The 25,047-nt window shown below is 58.5% G+C and overlaps 1 protein-coding gene across 1 annotated transcript; it reads left to right on the top strand.

The window, feature by feature from the left end:
* The first annotated feature begins 5,126 nt into the window (after nucleotides 1-5,126).
* On the top strand, nucleotides 5,127-23,160 carry LMTK3 (lemur tyrosine kinase 3). The gene is made up of 15 exons (XM_061173422.1): nucleotides 5,127-5,232; nucleotides 6,121-6,254; nucleotides 6,518-6,668; nucleotides 7,178-7,254; nucleotides 7,733-7,851; nucleotides 9,913-10,000; nucleotides 10,352-10,500; nucleotides 10,893-10,977; nucleotides 11,061-11,182; nucleotides 11,334-11,483; nucleotides 11,998-14,519; nucleotides 17,235-17,650; nucleotides 19,039-19,174; nucleotides 19,333-19,470; nucleotides 22,659-23,160. Exons 1-15 carry the CDS (start codon nucleotides 5,157-5,159, stop codon nucleotides 22,673-22,675), a joined length of 4,380 nt encoding a protein of 1,459 aa, XP_061029405.1. The 5' UTR covers nucleotides 5,127-5,156; the 3' UTR covers nucleotides 22,676-23,160.
* Nucleotides 23,161-25,047: the final 1,887 nt, after the last annotated feature.

Here is a 25,047-nt window from a genome sequence, read left to right as displayed (position 1 = left end):
AGGACCTTGGGGGCCATGGAGAGGACTTCACTTTTACTCCAAGTGAGATGGGAGCCATGGAAGGGTTCTGAGCAGCAGAGTGAATGGATCTGATTCAACTTTCAACAGGATCACCATAATAATAACAATAATAATTGACATTTGTTCACCACTTCCTACTGACCAGGAAACGTGAAAAGTTTGTGTAAGTGATGTTGACAGAAGGCCCATAGTCCAGATGTCTAAGCCACCCTCATGGGCATTCGAGACCCTTCCCTTTCTCTCAGCCCAGACCACTACCAAGATTGGTACAGTCTCCCACTAAAACATATCCTGAAGCAGTTTATTTTTTTTTTCTTTTTCTGAAGCAATTTTCAACAGCTTTATTGAGACAAAATTCACATACCATGCAATTCACCCATTTAAATTGTATAGTTCATGGACTTCCCTGGTGGCGCAGTGATTAAGAATCCACCTGCCAATGTAGGGGACACGGGTTCGAGCCCTGGTCCAGGAAGTTCCCACATGCCGTGGAGCAACTAAGCCCGTGCGCCACAGCTACTGGGCCTGTGCTCTAGAGCCCGCGAGCCACAACTACTGAGCCCACATGCCACAACTACTGAAGCCTGCGTGCCTAGAGCCTGTGCTCCACAACAAGAGAAGCCACCGCAATGAGAAGCCCGTGCACCACAACGAAGAGTAGCCCCCGCTCGCCGCAACTAGAGAAAGCCCGCGCACAGCAACGAAGACCCAACACAGCCAAAAATAAATAAATAAATAAATAAATAAATAAATTTATAAAAATTTTAAAAATTAAAAAAATAAAAATAAGTAAATAAATTGTACAGTTCAGGGAATTCCCTGGTGGTCCAGTGGTTAGGACTCTGCACTCTCACTGCCAAGGGCCTGGGTTCAATCCCTGGTCAGGTTAGGGTTAGGGTTAGGGTTAGGGTTAGGGTTCGGGGAACTAAGATCCCACAAGCTGAGTTCATCCATGTTGTGGCATCTATCACTAATTCATTCCTTTTTGTGGCTGAATAATATTCCACCATATGAATGTAGCCTGTTTTGTTTATCCATTCATCAGTTGACGGACATTTGGGTTGCTCCCACGTTTTGGTTATTATGAACAAGGCTGTTATGCACATTCACATACAAATGTTTGTGTGAACGTGTGTTTTCATTTCTTTGAGGAGATACTTAGGAGCAGAATTCCTGAGCCACATGGTAATTCTGTGTTTACCTGTTTAAGGAAGCTTCAGACTGTTTTCTAAGGTGCCCGCACTTTCCCCACCAGCAGTGTATAACGGTTCCGAGTTCTCCACATCCTTGTCAACACTTGTTACTGTGCTGAAGCGATTTGCTCCTCTCTGCCTCCACCTCCATCTCTTACCTGGACCATGGAAGTCACCTCCTCCCTGGACTCCCAGCTTCCGCCCTCAGTCTCTGCCCACACCACAGGCAGAGAGAGCCTGTTAGCACCAAGGGCAGATCCCATCCCTCCCCAGCTTAGAACTCTTGGATAGCTCCTCACTGGCTGAGAATAAATTCAAATCCCTCATCAGGCTTGGCCCATCTCTCTCTCCAGTGACATTACTCATGTCCCCACTTCCTGCCCATTCAGACCCAATCACACCAGCCTCCTATTCACTTCTTGAGGCCCCAAGGGCTGTCCAGCCTCAGAGCCACCCCCAGTGCTATTCCCTTTGCCCTAGTACTCTTTGTCTTGCTCTCCTCCTACCTCTTTCCTTCCCCTCACAGATGTGGGCTTTACTATCACCTTTCAAGGAAAGCCTCCCCTGACTCCTCCCCCAACCTAAATTACACCCCTCCTATCCTCTTTCTTATTGCATTTAACACTGTTAGAAGTTGCATGTCTGTGTGCCAGTTTGCCCAATGGCTGCCTCCATCTTAGGAAGGGGCCGGTGTGGGTGGGTGTGCATCAGTGCCTGGCCTGCGATGAGAACAAACTAAATATTTGTGCTCATTCCTCCCCCTCCCCAACAGCCACCTCCTACCTTCCTCTTTGCACGTGCAGTTCCCTCTGCCCACACACACTGTTCCCTCTCCTTTTCGCTGGCTCATTCCCACAGGGCCTCAGTTTCGTGTCACTTTCTCTCAGACTGAATTTCAGCTATTACCGTGTACTCTCTTGTTTCTTTTATTGTGACCCATGGAGGGGCGGGAGGAATATATATATATTTCCTCCGAATGTTCTAGATTATTCTATTTTTCAAAAAACTCTGGTCACAGCCCGAAAGCTTGATGTCAGCCCTCGGTAATGGCTCACTGTTCTCAGTTTGAAAAACTCTAGAGGACTTTCTACAAGTCTCTGTGACATGCACCTACCCACGCCCAAAGTCAACGCACGGAAGGGGTTCACTTGTTCCGTGCTCCACCCCCAAATTCTGGCTGAGCACAGTGGGTTTAATGAACTTCTGTTGAGTGAATAAATGAACTAACAGCAAACCAGGGACAGAGTTAGGACTTCAACCCCGCCTGTGCCGCTCCCTAGGACTCAGGAGTTCTGCCCACGTCACTTCCAAAGACTCAGGCAGCTGTGCCCCGCCTCCTGCTACCTTCACCCACCCGCCGCTTCCTCGGGGTGGGGGCGCGGGCGGGGGAAGGCGACGATTAACCCGAGCCTCCCTTCTGGATGAACCAGAACTCCATTTCCCACAAGTCTCAGGGCTGGGACTACATTTCCCATGAGCCTCTGCTTTCTCCAGGGTTTTGCCCTTCAGCCACCCCGGCAGATAATTGCATCTTTCCTCATCCCCCAGCCCCCAATTCCGTACTCTCTACCCGCATATGGTCAGTCCACCCTGCAGCCCTGGTCCCGGCACCCCGTCCCTACCACCCCTCCTGGCTTGATGAACCTGCCTCAGTGTCTCCAATGAGCCTCACTGAACCTCTCTCCCTCCCCCTCCCCTCGGGTCGCCTGTTCTGAGTGCGCCGGCTGCGCGTTTTGGACCCGATGGGTCCTCGACCCCTACTGGGGGGCGGGGGTGGGCCTGCTGGGGAAGGGGTGTCTGGGTCGCGTCCGCTGTGTGTAGTGAGACTGCGCCTGAGATGCGCAGCTCCCGCCCAGCCTCAGCCGGGAGGGACGCATCGCAGGGGCTCACGGACTACAGAGACGTCCGCGCGCAGGGTGGGCGTCCGTGCTTCCGGTGTGTCTGCAGCTCGGGGTGCTGTGCGGGGGCGGGGGTGGGGGAGGGTGACCCCGAGACGGCGGCGGCCTGGCACGTGATGTGTGCGTCCTTGTCTGTTTTGTCTGTGTCCCTGATGGACCGAGTTCCAGTCCCCAGTCTGCCACTTCCCGGCTGTGTGCCTTGGGGCAGATGTCTGCTCCTCGCTGTGCCTGTTCCCTCATCTGTACGAGGGGAATGATAAAAGAACCTGTGTCGGAGGCAGACGTCAGGATTTCAAAGTAATATGTGTAAAGCGCTGAGAACAATGCCTGGCGCGCAGTAAATGCTCATAAAATAAATAAATAAACTATGATCATGTATCTTTTGTATGAGGCAAGTGCCTATGTTGTGTAATGGCTAGGTAACCTCATAGGAAATGTGGGTATTTGTGATGCGTGTGTCTGTGTGTATCTTTGTATGTGTTCTGTATGCCTGTGTGTATTTGTGTATGTGATATGTGACTACGGTGGGGTACTGTGTCTTTGTAACCTTGTGTGAAATGTGTGTACATCTGTGACGTGTGTACCCAGGCATGTTTAGGTATGCAATGTGTGTATCTGTGTGTTCAATGTGTGTACTTGTGTTGTGTGTGTCTGCGTGTTTCTTGTATGTAAAATGTGTGACTGTGTATATGTGTATGTAATATGTATGTATCGGTGTAATATATTTATGTGTATTTTTGTAGGTGACTTTTGTAGCTTTGTATAGTCTTTGAATGTGTCGTGCTCTATATCCATGTGTGAGCTGTGCTTGTACATGTGTATCTGGTTGGGTGACATGTGTCTCTGTGTAGTCATGTGAGTGAAATGGGTCTGTGTGAGACATGTGTGTATCTTTGATGTATCTGTATATGTGTGTGTGTGTGGTGTGTGTGTAGTTGCATATGTGATGTGTGGGTCTCTCCATGTATCTGCTGTGTGTCTGTGTATATTCGTGCATGGTATACTTGTGTCTGTGTTAGTGTGTGTCATGTGTATGTCTCCGTGCAAGTGATGTCTGTGTATTTGTATGATGTGCATCTCTGTGTTTATCTGTGTATGTGATGCGTGTGTCTATGGGTCTTCTTTGTTGCCCATTTGTCTGTGGAATGTCTGTGTTCGTGACTTTGTGCCTGACACGTCACCGTGGTGTCTGCGTGGATCTTTGTCGGTGGCGTGTGTGTCTGTGGATTTGGGGCTTTACTTTGTCTGTGGCATGTGTGGGTCTTTGTGATGCATTTGACGTTCCTGCGTGGCCGGGTGCATCTGTGCAGGGGGCCGGCCTGCCTGTGCGTTCTTAGTGCAGCCTATCATCCCTGCGTCTTTGTGTGTGACGTGTACGTGTCCCCGTCTGCCGATAGCTGTCCACCTTTGTATGTGATGTGCTTGTCTATGAGGGTCTCTGCGACGTGTGTCAGCCATGTGTGGGCTGCGTGTGCCTGCCTGACATCTGCATCGTGGCGCGGAGCACACGTGTCCCTGCTGGTGGCATGTCACAGCAGTGTCCGGGCCAGGCACTGTGGGCCCTGTGTCCCCCCCACACAAGGATCTGCTGGTCCCTGTCTGTCCCTCCCCCTCCCCTCCCTCCTGGCAGCCAATGCTACTGGGGAGCCAGTTGCCATGACGACGCTCCATCCTCCCTCCATCCTCCCTCCTCCCACCCTTCCTCTGACAGGCTCTCTGCTCCCCCAATCCCGGCTGCCCTCGGGGGCGGGGCCCTCATTCTCCCCCCCCATCCTACCCTCTCCCCCCCCAGCAACCCCGGCTCCCCAGCTCCTCTCCTCTGTCCGCCTCTCCATCCCTTCATCTGTCTGCCCCTTCAAAGAGGGGGAGGGGGGTACCTGAGCCAGTAAGCAGCCCCTCCCTCCCCCTGTCCTGAGTCTCCTGCCCCTCTCCTGGGCTGGGGGGAGGCCAGGGTCGCGCGGGTCCCCATGGCTGGGGGCTGAGGGCCCGCCCCCCCCTCCTCCCCAGCCGCCACCACCTCCACCTCCCTTCCATCCTCGACAAGATGCCTGCTCCCGGCGCCCTCATCCTCCTCGCGGCCGTTTCCACCTCCGGCTGCCTGGCGTCCCCGGCCCACCCAGGTAAGTCTCTCCGGCCATCCGGCTGTCCAGCGGCCCCCAACCCCACCCTGGCCTGCCCTGGAGGTCTGTCTGCGGGGCTCCGGCTCCATCACCGGTGTGGCGTCTTCCCGCAGCGAGCCAGGGCCTGGGGAGCCGCGGGGACGGTGCCTCTGTTAGCAGGGCCTGTGGGAGGAAGGCTGGGGGCTGGGTGGGGAGGGGGTCCGTTCGGGCAACGTGTGTGTGTGCACACGCATGTGTGTGCAGGTGTGTGCAGGGAGCCGGGCAAGGACAGGGCCTCTGGGAGAATTGGGGACAGAGGGGAGGAATACTGTTTCTAAGGGGGACACAGCATTGGAGGCTGTCTCTGGCTTTGGGGGAGACCCAAGGCTTGCGGAGCTCCCTTCTCAGGGGCTTGGGCTGGGAACAGAGGACATGTGTGTGCTCCAAGCGTCCCTAAAAGAAACAAGCCTCAACCCCCGTAACTAGGAGGTTCCAGCATGGGGCAAGAATCTTCTCCCAGCCTGCAGTTGGGGGCTCATCCTCTTCCCCAAACAGTGGGTAAGAAGGCTGTCGTGGGAGCGTATTTTAAATTCTGAGAGCTCCAGTCTCCACTATTACTCCTCCTTCCCTCAATCCTCACTGAAATTCATTCAAGCCTGGGGGGTGAGGTGATGGGGGGGGTCCCAGCTTGGGGCGAGAGGAGGGACCCCACCCCCAACCCAACCACTTGAGAAGGCCCCAAACTACAACTCCCACAATGCCCTGGGCCATCCGGCTCCTCTGCCAAGGGGCCCCTGGTTGCAGAGCATCATGGGAGTTGTAGTGAAGACTAGCTGGACGGGGAGGGGCAAGGAATCCGGGAGCCAGGGCCTTGCAAGCCGGGACCCCAGCCCAGTCCTGTGCCCACAGATGGATTCGCCCTGGGCCGGGCCCCTCTGGCTCCTCCCTATGCCGTGGTCCTCATTTCCTGCTCTGGCCTGCTGGCCTTCATCTTCCTCCTCCTCACCTGTCTGTGCTGCAAACGGGGCGATGTTGGCTTCAAGGTGAGGTGCATGAGGGGATTCAAGGTCGGGAGGAAGACGCCAGCAAGTCCTTTTCCCCTCAATCCAGGTGGTAGGAGGGGGAGCGGCGTAGTGAGTCTGAGAGCCCTTCAGGCCTGAAGTTATGGCAAGGTCCAGAGCCTTGGGATGGGAATGGGACTGGGACTGGGGGACAGTCATGAGAAAGATGGGGATACTATTGATGAGAAGGACCATGGCGTGTCTCAGCCCTGTGTTCTCCCACTCCTCACCCATCCCGGCCCCAGGAGTTTGAGAACCCGGAAGGGGAGGATTGCTCCGGGGAGTACACTCCCCCCGCCGAAGAGACCTCCTCCTCACAGTCACTGCCTGATGTCTACATTCTCCCTCTGGCCGAGGTCTCCCTGCCGATGCCTGCCCCGCAGCCATCCCACTCAGGTACTGCCCTGCACCCTGTCTAGGGCCCCCATGGCCCCACGGGACAGGGTGGAAGGCCCTGAGAGCTTTCCCTCGGGGAACAGGGAGCAGAGGCCCAAGGCAGCCAAGGGGAAAGGCAGAGGTGGGAGCCCCGGAATCTTGGAAGCAGCCTGAAGGAAGTCAGAGAACACCTTGGTAGAAGCCATTGCTTCATCCACAACCAGATTTGGGGATTCTTGTGGGGCAATCAATGGTAAGGTCAGCCTAGATCTTAATGTCAGAGGTAGCCGATGGCAGGCTGAAGTCGTGTCATAGGATCTTGGGACGCCAAAGGGAAGGACAGATTGGACGTTGGAACCTTGTGGGCAGCCAATGAGGAGGCAGAGATCCCATCGTGGAATGTTGGGGCAGCCAATGAAAACAGATTTGCTGTGTCTGCTTTGACCCCAGTCCCCACTGGATTGAGGGGTGTTGATGGCACTTGGGAGGGGAGAGAGGCTCAGGTGCCTCTCCCTTTTGCCCCCCACCAGACATGACCACCCCCCTGGGCCTTAGCCGCCAGCACCTCAGCTACCTGCAGGAGATTGGGAGTGGCTGGTTTGGGAAGGTAAGTAAGTGGGGCTGGGGGTGGGCGGTAGAGGGCGCATACAACCCAGGGCGATGCTCCTGTTCTGTGTCCATCCCCCCTGCTCCCACCACTTCTCATCTGCCCCCTGCCTCGTCCCCCTGCCCCCCTCAGCCCACCCATTGCCCTCCCCTCTGTTCACCTCTCACCCACTCCCATCCACTCCATCCCCCCGCCACCTGTCGGTCAGCGCCTCCCTCCTCACTCCATTGACCACTCCGCCTCGCCATCCGGCTCTCCACGCGTCCGTCTGTCCATCCTTCCACCCGTCCCTGCGTCCATCGGACTCTGGGCCTGTGAGTCTCTAACCCCACGTCTGGTGGGAGTACGAGGGTGGTGGGATTTGAAGGAAGAGACTGGAAAGAGGGGGAAGATGGGAGCCATACGGTGGGGTGGAGGTGGTCCCTGGGATGGGGCTGGGGAAACCACAGGCGCTGATTCCTGGGTCCCCCTTGATCAGGTGATCCTGGGAGAGATTTTCTCGGACTACACCCCAGCCCAGGTGGTGGTAAAGGAGCTCCGAGCCAGCGCAGGGCCCCTGGAGCAGCGCAAGTTCATCTCAGAAGCACAGCCGTACAGGTATGGGGACTTCTCGGTGGACGCGGGGCTCTGAAGGCCCAAATATCTGAGTTTGTGCCTCGGGGGGGTAACATTTGGAAGTGGGAGGAGTGCAGTGTGGGGTCAGATCTGGATTCGAATCCTCCATCTACCTTTTCCTGGCTGTGCCACTCAATCCAGAGAATCTCCCTCCCTGAGCCTCAGGTCCTTCCTTGGGACAGAGCCAGGGAAAGGAAGGCAGTGTGATGAAGGCGAGGGGACAGCGCAGAAGCTGAGCTGGAGACCTGCCCCTCTCCACTCTGAACCTCAGTATGTTCATCTGGAAAGGGAGTCCAGGAAGTCTGAGCAGCCTCATGTAGAGGGCAGCTGAGAGGATGCGAGATGACCCTGTGTTAGGCACTGGGTACCTCATGGTGGTTCCCTTCCTCAGGCCCCTGCTTGTGCGTGAGGAAGGACAGAATCAGAATCACAGACCGGGGTCCTCCCACCCCTGTCCCCATTGGACTGGGAGGTCTGGGAAGGCAGGACCCTGTCCCTCCCCTGCCTGGTCTCCCCTCCACTCTACGGGCTTCTAGACAAGAATTAAATAAACATTTGTTACATGAATGCCCTGTGGGGTAGTGAGTGCCCTGTCGTGGAAAGGGTGCATACACGGGGACCTCTTATCAGAGGGTTGTAAAAGTGAGCTTTGCCCAGAGATTTTATTAGCCCCTTCCTCTGAAACCTCCCATGGTTTTCTGTGGCCCGTAGGACAAAGCCCCACTGGTCCCTACAGCCCACAAGCCCTGTTCCCTTCCTGCCACCAGCCCTCTCGCCCCCTGCCACCCCGGTCTCCCCACTGACCCTCCCACATGCCAGCTTCTTTCCTGCCGCAGGACCGCCGTCCTTGCTGTTCCCTCTGTCTAGAATATCACTCCTGCCTCACCCAGCCCCAGTTTCAGATGATGGGAACCCTTGCCCTTCCTGGGTCTCAGATCAGAAAGGCCTTCCCTTACACATACACACTCACACACACACACTCTCTCTCTCTTTCTCTCTCCCTCCCCCACCTAAGGAGGACCCTGGGATGCTCCACCACATCAACTTGTATATTTTCTGCATAACACGTACCCTAGTTTGTCATTATTTCATCCGTTTACTTGCTTCCTTGCCTGTCTCTCTCTAGGCCCGTGCTGGCAAGCACTAGCCACATATGGCTATTTAAATTCATCTTAAATAAAATGTAATCAAGTTCAAAATGTCTTTCCTCAGCTACCTCTGCCACATTTCGAGAGCTCAGTTGTCACATATGGCCGGTGACTCCCGTGTTAGAGCAGATCTAGAGCTGAAATGACTTCTGTGAGGTTACACACTTGGGAAAGGTGGAGACAGGATTCAGACCCGCAAGCCTGACTCTTACCCACAATGTGAGGATAAAAGAGGGGCATCCCCCAGTGTTGGAGGGGACAGTGACATTTCTTGAGGAAATGATGCTGAAACTAAGGGATGAGGAGGACTTTGACGAGAGGAGAGTACTCTCCACAGAGAGAAGTAAATGCAAAAGGCTTGGAGCCTAAGCAGGCACCTGGGAGTTTGGAGAGAGGTACACGGGCGTGAAGAATGATGCTGGGGAAGGCAGAGGGGCGGGAAAGACCGAGGAGTGAGCCAGGCTCTGTCCCAGGGTACCGGGGAGCCATGGAGGGTCATGAGCAGGTGGGCATCAGGTCAGGGACAGACTGGAAGGGAGAGACTGGAGGCAGGGAGGCTGGCAGGAGGCTGAGAAGAGAGTCCAGGAGGTGAGGAGGAGGCTTGAGCTGGGGCTGTGGGGAGGGCAGGGGAGAGGGAAGAGTCAGGGGGCAGGAAGAAAGGCTGAGGGGGTGGTGAGCCAGAAGGAGGGGCAAGGAGGTGCCTGGGGGTCTGGCTTAGGGACTGGGAGACAGTGGGGTGGTCCTGAGATGGGGATGTGGGGAAGGAGTAAGGAAACTGAGACCAAAGAGGCTGAAGCAACAGTTTGGTTTTGCTGGGAGGCTGGGGTGGGACAGAGGGCTGGGGTGGGATGGAAGGGGCTGTTTTCTGACCCAGGCAACCCCCTTGCCCTCGCAGGAGCCTGCAGCACCCCAACGTCCTCCAGTGCCTGGGCGTCTGCGTGGAGACACTGCCCTTTTTGCTGATTATGGAGTTCTGTCAACTGGTGAGGGTCTGGGGCGGGGGAGGCAGAGGCGGGAGCTGGGCGGGGTGAGGGCTCAGGGCAGTTCCTAGGGATCTTCAGCAATGACATCATCATCATCATCATCACAGCAACACCTGTGACAAGCACTGCCATCTCTGTAGATGAGCACTCACTCCCCAGGTGGTGTGCCCTGAACTAGCGCATGAGGCGGGTGGGTGCTGTTCCTGCGCGCTTCTAAGCAGCAGGGGAAACTGAGGCCCAGAGGGGGCTGCCCACTGAGGGCAGAGGTCGCCCCATCCTCGCCGCGGATTGCCTGGCGTGGGTGCCTGGGAGGGGGCGGTGGTGCTGACCCCTCCCTGCCCTCTCTCCCAGGGGGACCTGAAGCGTTACCTCCGGGCCCAGCGGCCCCCCGAGGGCCTGTCCCCTGAGCTGCCCCCTCGAGACCTGCGGACACTGCAGAGGATGGGCCTGGAGATCGCCCGCGGGCTGGCACATCTCCACTCCCACAACTATGTGCACAGGTGGCAGCCCGGGGGCCACCGGGAGGAACCGGGGGGAGAGGGGACAACTTAGGGGAAAGAGGCCAGGCTACGGGGGTGGGAGATGAGGCCACAGGGGAGGGGTTTAAGGAGGGAAGGAGGCCTGAGTGGGAGACACAAGAGGCGGGGAAAGCCCAGGAGGGTCAGGGGGAAGAGGCGGAGTCAGGAGAGGAGGGGAGGAGTCAGGAAGGGAGGAGGGGGTCACAGAAGAGAGGGAGGAGTCAGGGGAGGGGGAGGAGTCAAGGTAGGAGAGGAGGAGGGAGGAAAAGAAGAGGGAAGGGGAGCAGTGCGGGAAAGTGGGCGGGGTCTAGGAAGGGGGGGCGGGCTTCCCCAAGCTACCCCCTTCTTACCTCGCCCCCCTCGCCCGCCCCCAGCGACCTGGCCCTGCGCAACTGCCTGCTGACCTCCGACCTCACCGTGCGCATCGGAGACTACGGGCTGGCGCACAGCAACTACAAGGTGAGGGCTGCCCTCCATCAGAGCGGGAGGGGGCGGGGGGCGCCCCGGCCTGCCTGACCGCGCCCCGTGCCGCCCACACCCAGGAGGACTACTACCTGACCCCCGAGCGCCTGTGGATCCCGCTGCGCTGGGCAGCGCCCGAGCTCCTCGGGGAGCTGCACGGGACCTTCATGGTGGTGGACCAGAGCCGCGAGAGCAACATCTGGTGAGGGGCCCGGGCCGGGGGGCGGCCGAGGAGGGCAAGGAAGGTGGAAGGGTCACAGGTTCTACGGTTGGGGAAACTGAGGCCTGGAGGGGCAGCCCCCTGGCCGGTCAGGGCAGGGCTCTGACCTTCCTCTGCCCTCTGCTCCCCGCAGGTCCCTAGGGGTCACCCTATGGGAGCTGTTTGAGTTTGGGGCACAGCCCTACCGCCACCTGTCAGACGAGGAGGTCCTCGCCTTCGTTGTCCGTCAGCAGCACGTCAAGCTGGCCAGGCCGAGGCTCAAGCTGCCCTACGGGGACTACTGGTGAGGGCGGGGCCTGACCCCGGACCCCTGACCTTCCACCTCCCACCCCAGGATGATCCCAGAATCCCCCGCCTCATTTCACACTCTCCCCCCTCCACAATTGCACCACTTGCTGCCAGCCCTAGAATGGAGTGGGGACGTCCCCACCCCTTCCGCCAGCATCTGCTACTTGGAGCAGGGAAACTGAGGCATGGAGTGACAGCTGGTGTTTGAACGTAGTTTCTCCAGCCCTAGAAGACCCCTGCTGCTTGCTTGTCTCTGATTCCAAAACTTGTAACCCAAACGGGAAGGCCACCTTAACCGTCATTTACGCACATGCGCCTTGCTGTCCTCTCTTCTTCTAGGTCTCTGTCTCCCTCTCTCTGGTTTCTGTTCCCCCCTCTCGCTGGGTCTTGGTCCTCTTCTCCCTGGGTCTCTGCCCCCCACTTTCTCCTGGTCTCTGCCCACCCCCAGTGACGCCCCCCGCCCCCCAGGACTCTGCCCTACTCACTCTTGCCTCCTCCCCCTCCCCCAGGTACGACATCCTGCAGTCCTGCTGGCGGGCGCCTGCCCAGCGCCCCTCGGCCTCTGATCTGCAACTGCAGCTCACCTACCTGCTCTCTGAGCGGCCCCCAAGGCCCCCGCCGCCGCCGCCGCCCCCCCGAGATGGTCCCTTCCCCTGGCCCTGGCCCCCGCAGCACAGCGTGCCCCGCCCGGGGACCCTGTCCTCTCCGTTCCCCCTTCTGGATGGCTTCCCTGGGGCTGACCCGGACGACGTGCTCACGGTCACCGAGAGTAGCCGTGGCCTCAACCTTGAGTGCCTGTGGGAGAAGGCGCGGCGGGGGGCCGGTCGGGGCGGGGGGGCACCCACCTGGCAGCCGGCGTCCGCGCCCCCGGCCCCCCGGGCCAACCCCTCCAACCCCTTCTACGAGGCGCTGTCCACGCCCAGCGTGCTGCCGGTCATCAGCGCCCGCAGCCCCTCCGTGAGCAGCGAATACTACATCCGCCTCGAGGAGCATGGCTCCCCGCCAGAGCCCCTCTTCCCCAATGACTGGGACCCCCTGGACCCAGGAGTGCCTGCCCCCCAGGCCCCCCAGGCCCCCCCCGAGGTCCCCCAGCTGGTGTCCGAGACCTGGGCCTCCCCCCTCTTCCCGGCGGCCCGGCCCTTCCCGGCCCAGTCCTCGGCCCCCGGCAGCTTCCTCCTGAGTGGCTGGGACCCCGAGGGCCGAGGCGCCGGGGAGACCCTGGCAGGAGACCCCGCCGAGGTGCTGGGGGAGCGGGGGGCCACCCCGTGGGCCGAAGAGGAAGAGGAGGAGGAGGAGGGCAGCTCCCCGGGGGAAGACAGCAGCAGCCTTGGGGGGGGCCCCAGCCGCCGGGGCCCCCTACCCTGTCCCCTGTGCAGCCGCGAGGGGGCCTGCTCCTGCCTGCCCCTGGAGCGGGGGGACGCCGTCGCCGGCTGGGGCGGCCACCCTGCTCTTGGCTGCCCCCATCCCCCCGAGGACGACTCGTCCCTGCGGGCGGAGCGGGGCTCCCTGGCCGACCTGCCCCTGAACCCCCCCGCCTCGGCCCCCCCCGAGTTTCTGGACCCCCTCATGGGGGCGGCGGCGCCCCAGTACCCCGGGCGGGGGCCACCTCCCGCTCCCCCCCCGCCGCCGCCACCTCCTCGGGCCCCCGCGGACCCGGCCGTGTCCCCCGACCCCCCCTCGGCCGTGGCCAGTCCCGGCTCAGGCCTGTCGTCTCCGGGCCCCAAACCGGGCGACAGCGGCTACGAGACCGAGACCCCTTTTTCCCCCGAGGGAGCCTTCCCCGGTGGGGGGGCAGCAGAGGAGGAAGGGGTCCCTCGACCACGGGCTCCCCCCGAGCCCCCCGACCCGGGAGCGCCCCGGCCACCCCCAGACCCGGGTCCCCTCCCGCTCCCGGGGGCCCGGGAGAAGCCGACCTTCGTAGTTCAAGTGAGCACCGAGCAGTTGCTGATGTCCCTGCGGGAGGACGTGACAAGGAAGCTCCTGGGGGAGAAGGGGGCAGCCGCCCGCGACACAGGGCCCAGGAGGGCGGGGAGAGGCCCCGGGAACCGGGAGAGAGCCCCGGGCCCAAGCAGGGGCCCCACAGTCCTGGACAGCGGGAAGCAAGCCCCAAGCCCGAACGGGGGCCTGAGCCTCCGCGTGAACGGGGTGACAGTGCTGGAGAATGGGGAACAGAGAGCCCTGGGCGTCGAGGAGAAGGCGGCGGAGAACGGGAGCCCGGGGTCCCCAGAGAGAGAAGAGCAAGTGCTGGCGAATGGGGAGCTGCCACCCCCAAGGAGGGAGGAGAAAGTGCTGGAGAATGGGGGCCTGGGGTCTCCGGAGAGAGAAGAGCAAGTGCTGGTGAATGGGGGGCTGACACCCCCAAAGATCGAGGAGGTGTCAGAGAATGGGGGCCTGAGACTCCCCAGGAACCCGGAGAGGCTGCCAGAGACTGGGCCTTGGAGAGCCCCAGGGCCCTGGGAGAAGATGCCCGAGAGTGGGGCTCCAGCCCCCATGAACGGGGAGCCAGCCCCAGAGACCTCGCTGGAGAGAGCCCTGGCACCTGGCGCAGTGGCCTTGGCCCTGAACGGCGGGGAGACAGCCCCTGGCCCCATTGGCCCAGCCCCCAGGAGCGGGGTGCCGGAACCCGGGACCGAGAGGAGAGCCCCCGAGACTGGGGGGGCACCGAGAGCCCCCGGGGCTGGGAGGCTGGACCTCGGGAGTGGGGTCCGAGCCCCAGTGGGCATGGGGATGGCCCCCGGCGGCGGCCTCGGAAGCGGCGTGGACGCAAAGGCCGGATGGGTCGACAGCACGAGGCCACAGCCACCTCCACCGCCGCTGGAAGCACAGCCGACGAGGCCGGAGCCAGCGCCCCAGAGAGCCAGGCCGGAGGCAGCCTCCGAGGGAGAGCCCGGGGTCCCAGACAGCAGAGCCGGCGGAGACACAGCACCCAACGAAGACGGGGACCCCCCCAAGCCCGAGAGGAAGGGCCCCGAGATGCCACGACTGTTCTTGGACTTGGGACCCCCTCAGGGGAACAGCGAGCAGATCAAAGGTGAGCAGGCTGCTGGGAGCACGGGAGCGCGGTTGGGGGCCGAGGCCCAGCTCCTTCCAAGGTGTAGGGTGCAGTTGAGAAGCTCAGGCTCCCAGGTACCAGACAGGTCAGCCTGGTGGTGACAAGTGCAGACCCTAGAGCCACACTCCCTGGGCTCAAATCCTGGCTTTGCCCCTTCCTAGCTCTGTGATCTGGACAGATGACCTTCTCTGTGCCTCAGTTTCCCCATCTGCCAAAAAAGGATAGCGCCTACCTAATAGGATTGTGAGGGTTAAATGAGTTAGGACTTCCAAAGCCTTTGGCCCAATGCCTGGCACTTCTAAGCACCTGCTGTTATATCACAATTCACGTCAACTAGGGGTTGCAAACTCAGATGCCCATAGGGGGTCAGACAATATAAGGGAATGAATGACAGGTGGGAATGAATGAATGAATGAGAGCTGGGAGATGTGGGGTAAGAGTTGGGGAGGAAATGCAGCCACTTCTCAGCTCCATTCAGGAATGCCCACCTGGTGTTGCCAAATCTGCTGCTCTCCCCCTTTAAGCCAGAGTTCTGGGTGTTTTAATGGTTGAAACCAATTCAAAAGAAGCCTTTCTGTGGGCTGGGCTGCCAGTGCGTGATCTCTGGTTTAAACTTTCCAACAAGCTGAGGCATCTATTCATTGTGCCAGGCCTCCTGTGCGCCAGGCCCTGAGCTGTCCAGGGCTGAGACCCAGGGATCCTCAGACCCTGCCCTGCCCACCGCAGTACTGGTGGCTTGAAAGCCTAGTAGAAAGGCCTTTTCTGGAAACTGAGTTTTGATAGGAACACAGGAAATAGTTTGTCATAGAGAGGGGACAATTTAAAAGATAAATGGAGAGTAAAATAAACAGCCCCTGTTTAGATGTGGACATAGGAATGTGGTTCCACTGGAATCATCCAGAGGCCTGATTTCCTTAAATCCTGGTATGAAAGTTATAAATGACTGGGCCTGTTTTATATTGGCAACCTCACAGCCACACTTGAGGGAAGGGTTATTATCTCTGTTTGCCAGAGGAGCCTGAGGCTCAAGAGGGAAAGCTCAGGAAGGGGACTGAGCACAGAGCCTTCCTTTCTCAAACCCATGGCATTAGAACACTACCACTTCCTCAAGGTTGTTGTGGGGAGTTTGCAACCAGCTGTGTCAGGAAAGACCCTGGGCAGCATGAAAATGACAGGGGATGAGCAACTAAGATGCCTCAGAGGGTCTGAGGCGGGGGTGGGGGGGGTCGGTGTTGTTGGGTGCGAAGAGACTGGGAATAGCATGCTTTGCTTTTTTTTAAAAAAATCCAGTGAACTCCTACTCATCCTTCATGACCCCACTCAAATTTCCCCTTCCCTGGGAAGCCTTCCTGATTTCGAAAGACTGTCACCCTGTCCTTCCTTTGGGTATCCACAGCCCTTGATAGCTTCCTCTATAAAGCCCCCCTCCATCCCATCACCTTGAGATGGGTGGTCAGGGAAGGCCTCAATGAGGAGGTGACTTCTGAGCAGACATGAAGGAAGTGAGCCAGGTGGACATCTGGGAGAAGGATGTTTCAGGTAGAGGACACTGAGATGGGCATTAACTTGGCATGTTCAGGGAATAGCAAAAGGCTGGTGAAGCTGGAGTTGAGTGAATGAGGGGTGGAGAGTGACTCGGTCCACATCCATCTTTCTCCTTGCCCTGCCCTGCCCCTCTTCTCATCCCCACCATCGCCCCCAACAGGGCCTGGCACACAGCTCACTTATGCAGTAATGGAGGAATGAGTGGCCCCTCCATTTACCAGTGAGGAAACAGAGGCTCAGAGAGGTGGATCTGCTTGCCCAGGGACACACAGCAAGAGAGCAGGGTAGGCTTGGGATTTGAAGTGAGGTTTCCTCCTCCAGGGACCTGAAGTCCTTCCCTCCCAGCAGGCTGAGATCAAGGAGTCTTAGGGCAGGGAAAGGACCTGGAGATGCCTAGACACCCCAATTTTCTGGCGATTGAGGGCCAAAAAGGGAAAGAAAGTACCTTGGTCAACATTGTGTAGCAGGGAACATTTATTCACTAATCCCACGAATATTGACTGAGTACTTCTATGTGCTTGGGGTTTGGGGACACAGCCAGAATGAGCCCGACTCAGTCTCTGTTCTGTGGCAAGGCAAACATTAATCACACTGCCACAGAATTACAGTTCTATACTGAGATCAACCGCTCGGAAGGCGAGGTGCTTGGTACTATGGGGTGCAGAGCGGGTTGCCTGGCCTGACCTCTTGGGAGATCTCCAAAGGCTTTGAAAGTCCAGACAGAGCTGGACGATGAATAGGACTTGAGTTAGATAAGGAAGTTCCAGGCAGAGGGAACAGCCTATGCGAAGGCTCAGAGGTGGGAGGAATGGAGATGTGGCCCATGTGGTTGGATGGAGGTCAAGCCAGAATGAGGTGGGGACAGAACCAGGAGAGGTCAGCACAGCCAGGGCACTCAGGCCTGATGGCCCCGGGAGAAACTGGGGCTTTGTGCTGTGGGCACTGGGGAGCCACGGGGAGGGTTAAGCACTGGAGTAGGGGGAAGACCGCTACCCTTCTGCTTGGAGACCCCCAGTGCAGCCTTTTGGTTCACAAGGGTGGAAAAAGGCCCAGACTGTGGCTGAGATTACCTGAGGACACAGAGTTAGGCGGGAGGGCATGCCTCAGTTTCCCCAGGAACAGGAGCTCACCGGGTGTCTCCCCTCGCAGCCAAGCTCTCGCGGCTCTCGCTGGCGCTGCCGCCGCTCACGCTCACGCCGTTCCCGGGGCCGGGCCCGCGGCGATCCCCGTGGGAGGGCGTGGACGCCGGGGCGGCTGGCGGGGAGGCCGGCGGGGCGGGGGCGTCGGGGCCGTCGGAGGAGGACGGGGAGGACGAGGACGAGGACGAGGAGGAGGACGAGGAGGCGGCGGCGGCGGGCGCGGTGGCGGGGCCGCGGGGCCCCGGGAGAGCGCGGGCAGCCCCGGTGCCCGTCGTGGTGAGCAGCGCCGACGCGGACGCGGCCCGCCCGTTGCGGGGGCTGCTCAAGTCTCCACGCGGGGCCGACGAACCCGAGGACAGCGAGCTGGAGAGGAAGCGCAAGATGGTCTCCTTCCACGGGGACGTGACCGTCTACCTCTTCGACCAGGTGGGCTGCCCCCGCGCAGAACCCCGGGGCTGGGGTCTAGGGAGGGGCGGGGCCTGGATGAAGACCGCGCCTAGATTGGGGGCGGGGTCTGCAGGGTGCGGGCGGGGCGTGGGAGAGCGGGCCAGGGAATGGGGCGGGACTTGAAGGACCAGATGAGGCCTTGAGTGTGAGGGCGGGGCCTGGGAATGGGGCTGGGCCTGGAGGAAGGCCACGCCTCAAGTGGGGGCGGGGCCTGCAGGGTGAGGGCGGAGTCTGGGGAGAGACTGGCTAGGGAAATAGGGCAGGATGAGTCCTTGAGTGTGAGGGCGGGGCCTGGGGATGGGGCGGGGCCAGGGGAAGGGCCGAGTGTAGAGCAGAGGTGGGGCCTGGGGTGGGGGAGGATGCTGGAGGGCTAGGGAGAGGCCTGGAGATGAGAACGGATCCGGAAGGAAAGCGCGGTACCTGGTAGTCAGAGGCTAAGGAGAAAGTGAGAGGATTAGGGCGTGGTCTGTAAGGTGGGGGCGGAGCCTAGTGAAGTTCGGGATGGGGTTTCTGCACCAGCGCTCTAATGTTGTGGAGGCCGAGGGGCCGGCTCAGGATGGAGGGGATCTTATCCACTAGGGGGGGGGCCATGGAGAAGCTGCAGGTAGGGCTTAAAGAGATGCTGCTTGTAGTGTTAAGATACTAAGTGCAGTAGTGGGTTCAGGGATGGGACAGAGCTAATGAACTGGGGCGGGGCTAAGAGAGATGGGTTGAGGATTGTGTTAAAAGTAACTAGCCTGGGAGGTTAGCGTTGAAGAGAAAAACAGGGCGGTGTGGTGCTTGTGGACTGGGGCCGTGTCTAGATGAACCTGGGGCGGGGCATACTAAGGTCCTGAGATGAGTGAGAACAGGGTCAAGAGCTGAGGCCTAGGGCACTGAAACAAACTGGAGCGGGGCCTCTTCAGAGGGCGGGGCTTAGGGGCTCGCGGGAGGGTCCGGAGATGCTCAAAATGGGTTAGGGGTTTAGAGGACCATAGGAGCAGGTAGTTGTGGGGCCCGCCCTTGGACGCCTGCGGCCGAGATCTAGGACGTGAGTAAGGTTCATGGAGACGGGACGGGACTTACGGAGATAGTCCTGGGTTAGGGGCTTCCGTGGAGGCAGCGCGTTAAGGAGCCGGGAGAGAATTCCTGCAGTGCACTGCTTAGCTATGGGAGGAACTCCGTGGTCGGGGGAGGAGCTTCAGGCCGGGGGAGGTTAAAGCTGGCCTGAGGCTTCGAAGGCAGATTAGGGGATCTCCAGAGAGAGCGATTGTAAATTGGGATGCCTGAAGCCCCAGAAATGTTAGCGGGGTTTGTTGCTTGTTGGGATGTAGTGAGTGGGATGTGACGGTTCGCCCCCTCTTGCCTCCCCTAATATGCCTCCACAGGAGACGCCAACCAACGAGCTGAGTGTCCAGGGCCCCCCCGAGGGGGACACGGACCCGTCAACGCCCCCAGCGCCCCCGACGCTTCCCCACCCCGCCACCCCCGGAGATGGGTTTCCCAGCAACGACAGCGGCTTTGGTGAGGGGCGGGGCGGGGCAGAGTTGGGGGCGGGGTCTATGGGAAGGGCAGCGGCGGGGCGGGGCCTGCTGAGGGGTGGGGTGGAGGGCTGAAGAAGTGACTGAGGGTCTGACCGCGTCCTCTCCTCTCCCTCCTCAACCCCCCGCCCCCAACGCTAGGAGGCAGTTTCGAGTGGGCGGAGGATTTCCCCCTCCTCCCCCCTCCAGGCCCCCCCCTGTGCTTCTCCCGCTTCTCCGTCTCGCCTGCGCTGGAGACCCCGGGGCCCCCCGCCCGGGCCCCCGACGCCCGGCCCGCAGGTACCGTGCTTCAGACCCTTGGCCCTGCCCCACGTCTGCCAATCTCTGTCCCCATCTGTCTCCCACTTTCTTGTCCCCATCTCTCTGAATTTCTTTGCCTCTCTCCCAGTTTCTTCCTTCCCCTCTCTCAGTCTGGCTGCTCACCAGTGAAACCCCACCCACCTCTGGAACCCGCTCAGACCAAGAGGTGTCCATCAGATGGGCTTGGGCAATCACGCCCTTCCCTGAGCCTCAGTTTCCCTTCTGTAAGGATGCCTTCTGAGTCTTGCCCATCTTTTTTTTTTTTTTTTCTGGCCGCGCCCCTTGGCATGTGGGATCTTAGTTTGCCGACCAGGGATGGAACCCGTGCCCCCTTAAACACTGGACCGCCAAGGAAGCCCCAAATCATTTCTTTCTTTCCTTCTTTTCTTTCTTTCTTTCTTTCTTTCTTTCTTTCTTTCTTTCTTTCTTTCTTTCTTTCTTTCTTTCTTTCTTTCTCTTTCCTTCTCTTTCTTTCTTTCTTTCTTCCTTTCTTCCTTCCTTCCTTTCTCTCCCTCCCTCCCTCCCTCCCTCTCTCTCTTTCTTCTTTCTTTCTTTCCCCCTCCCTCCCTCCCTCCCTCCCTCTCTCTCTTTCTTTCTTTCTTTTCCTCTCTCTCCCTCCCTCCCTCCCTCTCTTTCTTTCTTTCTTTTTATTTTTCTTTTTCTTTCCCATCTTTGCCCCATCTTTGTGCTAAGATTCCTGTCTGGTACTTGGTGGATCTTGATCCCGTCTCCTTGGGGGGGCATAGGTTGATCAGAGGCAGACAAGAAGCCAGAGGAAACCAGGGGGCTCAAAGCTGGTTAGTATGAACCAGAGCAGAGAGGAAATGGCCAGGGAGCCCCATAGCAATAACAGCAGGCACTCCCATAGACCCTAGAATGTGCTTGCAACATCTTACCCCATTTAATCCTCCCTATGATCCCATGGGGTGTATTCTAGTCTCATCCCCATTTTACAGAAGAGAAAACTGAGGCACAGAGAGGCATGAGGAGCCGGGGCACAAACCCTGGCTGCCGGGCCTCTGAGTCTGTGTCCACTACAGTAGTCAGCATTTGTCAGGTACCTTTCTTGCGTTTTACTTACGCCATAATGCTAATCCTCACCACCACCTCCCCGTGCACGCAGCAGGGGTCTTTAACTGGTAGCTGTTACTGCGTTTAATGAAGTAGATGCTAATTGAGCGTCGGCTGTGCTGGGCTCGGGGGGCTCCGTGCTGGGCAAGATCAGTGGGCCCCCCTCCGCCCTACCCGCAGCACTGCCCCACAGTCCCACAGTCAGCGAATAAGTGCCAACTCAGGGTTGCTGAGCAAGCAGATGACAAGAGGAAAGGGCTTTGTGTCCTCGGTGATGGAAGGGTCCTTTAACCAGGGACTTGAAGGGTTGGTTGTCGTTAACTAGGTGAAGGGGAAGGGGACAGCGTGCTAGCAGACGGGACAGCTTGCAGAGGGCCTGAGGCAGGAGAGAGCTTGGCTGATTCATGGAACAGAAGGGAAGCGGGTGTGTCTGGAGGTTACTTGCAGAGTTGGTTGGACGGGGGTGGGTGTGGGAAGTGAGAGAGAGCAGGACAGACCCCGCAGGGCTTGAGGGTAAGCTGAGGGGCGGGGACTTGTCCTGGGGGCACTAGGGAGCAGGGGAGGGGCAGCATCAGCCCCGGGTGTAGGGAGACTTCTCCCGGGCCTTGTGGGGGCCAGTGGAGGCAGGGAGGCTGGGGAGGAGGCCAGGCAAGGCTCCAGTAGGGAGAGGAGAGGACATACAGAGTCAAGGGCAGGAGGGATGGGCTGAGGGTTGACCCTTCACTTGGCAACATCCTCAGATTTCCACCCCCAAATGTCACTTCCTCCCAGAGGTCTTCTCGGAGGCCCCCAAGAGGACAGGGTGAGGTGGGTTCCAGGGCGTGGGGACACCAGCCAAGTGTTGAGTCAGGGCTGAGGCCCATAGGGCCAGCAATCCAGGATGACTTCACCTTTATTCACCTGGAGAGGAGAGGGAGGGCCCGATCACACAAAACCCCAAATCCCTTTACTCAGTCCTTAGATATTCCGCAGCTGGGCTGGGAAGCTGCTGAGCCGGTTTCGAGACCATGGCTGGGGGTTGGGGGTGGTGGGGCAGGCGGAGCCGCCTTCTTCCTCAGACCCCTGTGCTCGGTGTGGCTCTGCCCACTTCACACACGTTCCCTGGGTGCTGAGTGATGCCAGGAATCTCAGAGTTTCCCTACTCCTTTGAAAAGGACACAAGGGTCATGCTCCCCATTTAAAGAGAGGGAAACTGAGGCTCAGGGACTGGAAGTGAGGGCAATGACTTGACCCAGGCCACTCAGGTGAGAAGTGTGAGGTGGAGCGGGAGGGTGCCCGGTGGGCAGCCCTGGTTGAGAGTCTCCACCCCACAGACCTTGGTTTTCTGGATCTGTTGTGTGGGTGGGAGGCTCTCCTTCCGCTGGGAGAGAAGGGATCAGGATGGGAAAGTCTGATGGGATGGCACTTTGTGCAGGGCCTCTACTGGATGCTGGGGATGCAGCAGTGACCAAATGCAGTCCCATCCTCTCTGATCTTCCAGTCTAGAGGGGCAAGCAGACAGGAAGCTAGCTCTTTGACAATGACTGAGATTATCCCAGAGGAGAAATGTGAAAGAAAATAACTATAGTGGAAGGGAATTCCCTGGCAGTCCAGTGGTTAGGACTCAGTGCTTTCACAGCCGAGGTGAAATCCCTGGTCGGGGAACTAAGATCCCACAAGCCATGCGGCACCGCCAAAAAAAACAAAAAACAAACCCCCCCCCCCCACTATAGTGCAGTGAGATAGAATGACTTTGGGGGGTGAGGGGGACGACTGCTTGACTGAGAATGGCCCAGAGAAGACCCCTGAAGAGGGGGCATGGCGACTGAGGCCTGAGTTCTATGGGAAGGGCTAAGGGCATGCCAGGCAGTTGGAACAGCCAGTGCAAAGGCCCTGGGGTAGGACTGTGCTTGGAGGAACAGCAAGGAAGCAGACCACTGTGGCTGGAGCAGAGTGAGTCGGGGGCGGGAGTACATGAGGACAGAAAAAGGACAGAGCAGATCAGGTGGGGCCCTCCCCATGGTGAGGGCTTGGTTTTCACTCCGATCGGCAAGCCAGAAGCCATGAGCCTTTCTGCCCAGTAATTCCATTTCTCTCTCCTCTCCCTCCATCCTCAGGCCCCGTGGAGAACTGACTCCCCGAAGACCTGACCCCCCTGCACCCCCAGAAGAGGGGTTGAGAGTAGAATCCTCTGTGGATGATGGAGCCACTGCCACCACCACAGACGCCGCCTCCGGGGAGGCCCCCGAGACCGGGCCCTCCCCCTCCCCCACCATGTGCCAAACGGGAGGCCCTGGCCCTCCGCCCCCCAGCCCCCCAGACGGCTCCCCTGAGCCACCTGACCCCCTCGGTGCCAAATGAGGCAGGAAGCCCCTCACCCCTCCCTGGAGAGCCGCCTTTCTCGGAACTGAACTGAACTCTTTAGGGCCTGGAGCCCCTCTGCACAGCGGAGGCCCCTCCTCACCCACTCCCAGCCCCAGACAGGGGCCGAAGGCTTCAGGGACCTGGACCCCCCCATCTCGCGTCTCCCCTTTCCCACCCCAGCCTGGCCCCTGGAGGGGCCTCTGGTTCAAACCTTCGCGTGGCATTTTCACATTATTTAAAAAAGACAAAAAACAACTTTTTGGAGGAACGTGGGGCGTGTGTGTGTTTCGGGAGATGAAGAGGGGAGGCTGCAGGGAGCGGGTGCTGTCCAGGAGATATGGCCATCCCCACAGCCCCATCTGACAGATAGGAACATCGAGGCTCAGAAAGGCAGAAATGCCTGTGTGGCAGCGAGACCCCCGCCTTCTCCACTTCTCTGGATCTCAGTCTGGTGTCGGCATCACCGACTTCTGCTGCAGCCTCAACTTACAGTTCAGGAGGTGACGAGGAGCCAGCGAGGGTTTGGGAAGGTGGCAGGTTATCGTCAGAGCTGGGTTTCTGCAAGGTGGCCAGAAGCTGTCCCGGGGCCAGGGCTGGTGAGGAAAATGCTCAGAAATGACCTGCCAGCACCCACACTGGATCATGGCCATATCCCACACACCTCAGAACGGCACTGCCTGTGCCTCGAGGGTCAGAATCTATCTCCCTGCCCATGGTAACTGTGCCTCAGTTTACCTGTTTCTCCATGTGACCACCCACCTCTCTGACATTCTCTTGCCTTCCCCCTAATCGAACCTCTCCATTCAAATTTCTCATTTGTTTTTTGTCCCTTTAGCTCCTTATTTCACCCGGTCCCAGTTCTGTCTTTGTTTTCCCATCCCGTGTCTTCAGCCTCTTTCTTCTCATCTATTTCTTCGTCTGAGTTTCACCCCATCTCTACTTCTTTCTCCTTGTCTGTGTGTTCCCATCACCTTCCTGTCTCTATTATGTCATTCTGCTACGGGTTTTTGTCTCGATTTCTTTTTCTCAATTTGTCCTGGTCTCTTGACTGATCCTGTCTCCATCTTTGTCTTTTTTTCTTCTGACTGGGTCTGTCTTGGCATCTCTGATCTCCTGGCTTCAACCTTCTTCCCCCCACCCCCACCCACCGTCACCTTGGTACCAGATTCATTTGTGTATATGAAGGAAGCAGTTTGGATGAGGGAGGAGGGAAGGGGTCAGGAGTGGGGACCCAGCCGGGATGCTGTGTGGACTCCTGGCTTAGGAATTAAGATTATGAGAACATTAGGGTCACATGTAAGTTGTGGGCGATGGAGAAAGAGTGAATGAGAGGATTAGGTTTTGCCTCTTTCCCCTACTGCCACTTCTGATAGATCTGGTGGTTCTTGAACTGATCTTGTAACATGTCTGCCCAGGGTGGGTGCTGCATGGAACCCAGCCAGGTTAGGCAGTGAGAGCCTAGGCTCCTGGGTCTGAGGGAAGAGGGGGCTGGGGGCCTGGACTCCTGGGTCTGAGGGTGAAGGGGTGTATTAGCTCACTAGGGCTGCTGTAACAAAGGTCCACAAATTGAGTGGCTTAAACCAGACATTTATTGTCTCAGTTCTGGAGGCTAGATGTCCAAGATCAAGGTGTCGGCAGAGTTGGTTCCTTCTAAGGGAGAATCTGTTCCAGGCCTGTCTCCTAGCTTCCAGCAGTTGTCTGGCAATCTTTGGTGTTTCTTGGCTTGCAGAAGCATCACCCCAATCTCTGCCTTCATCATCACATGGCCTTCTCTCCTTGCACGTGTGTCTCTGTGTCCAAAATGTCCCTTTGTATAAGGACACCAGTCAAATTGGATTAGGGCCCACACTAATGACCTCATCTTAACTAATTGTATCTGCAATGATCCTATTTTGGAATAAGATCACATTTTGAGGTATTGGGAGTTAGGACTTCAATATATGGATTTGTGGGGGACACGGTTCAACCCGTAACAAGGGGGTTGGGAGTATGGGGTCCTGGGAGAGGAGGGAACTGAAAGCCAGAATTCTCCATCCTTGGGGAGAAGACGGATGGGGGGCAAAACTGAAGGACAATTCTGAGGTGACTGGAGTCTAATTTTAATGTTCCACAGGCATCTCCAGCTTAATTTGGCTAAAACAG

This window comes from Eubalaena glacialis, chromosome 18 (assembly GCF_028564815.1).
Source record: "Eubalaena glacialis isolate mEubGla1 chromosome 18, mEubGla1.1.hap2.+ XY, whole genome shotgun sequence".
Classification (NCBI taxonomy): Eukaryota; Metazoa; Chordata; class Mammalia; order Artiodactyla; family Balaenidae; genus Eubalaena; species Eubalaena glacialis.
Note: the sequence above shows the minus strand (reverse complement) of the source record. Positions and strands in the feature narration are given on the sequence as shown.

Excerpts from the sequence above, each read along its gene's own strand:
- LMTK3 (XM_061173422.1), top strand. The coding sequence starts at position 5,157 with ATGCCTGCTCCCGGCGCCCTCATCCTCCTCGCGGCCGTTTCCACCTCC. Across the intron at positions 11,183-11,333 it reads AGCCGCGAGAGCAACATCTG|GTCCCTAGGGGTCACCCTAT; the intron begins GTGAGGGGCCCG and ends TGCTCCCCGCAG. Across the intron at positions 19,175-19,332 it reads CAGCAACGACAGCGGCTTTG|GAGGCAGTTTCGAGTGGGCG; the intron begins GTGAGGGGCGGG and ends CCCCAACGCTAG.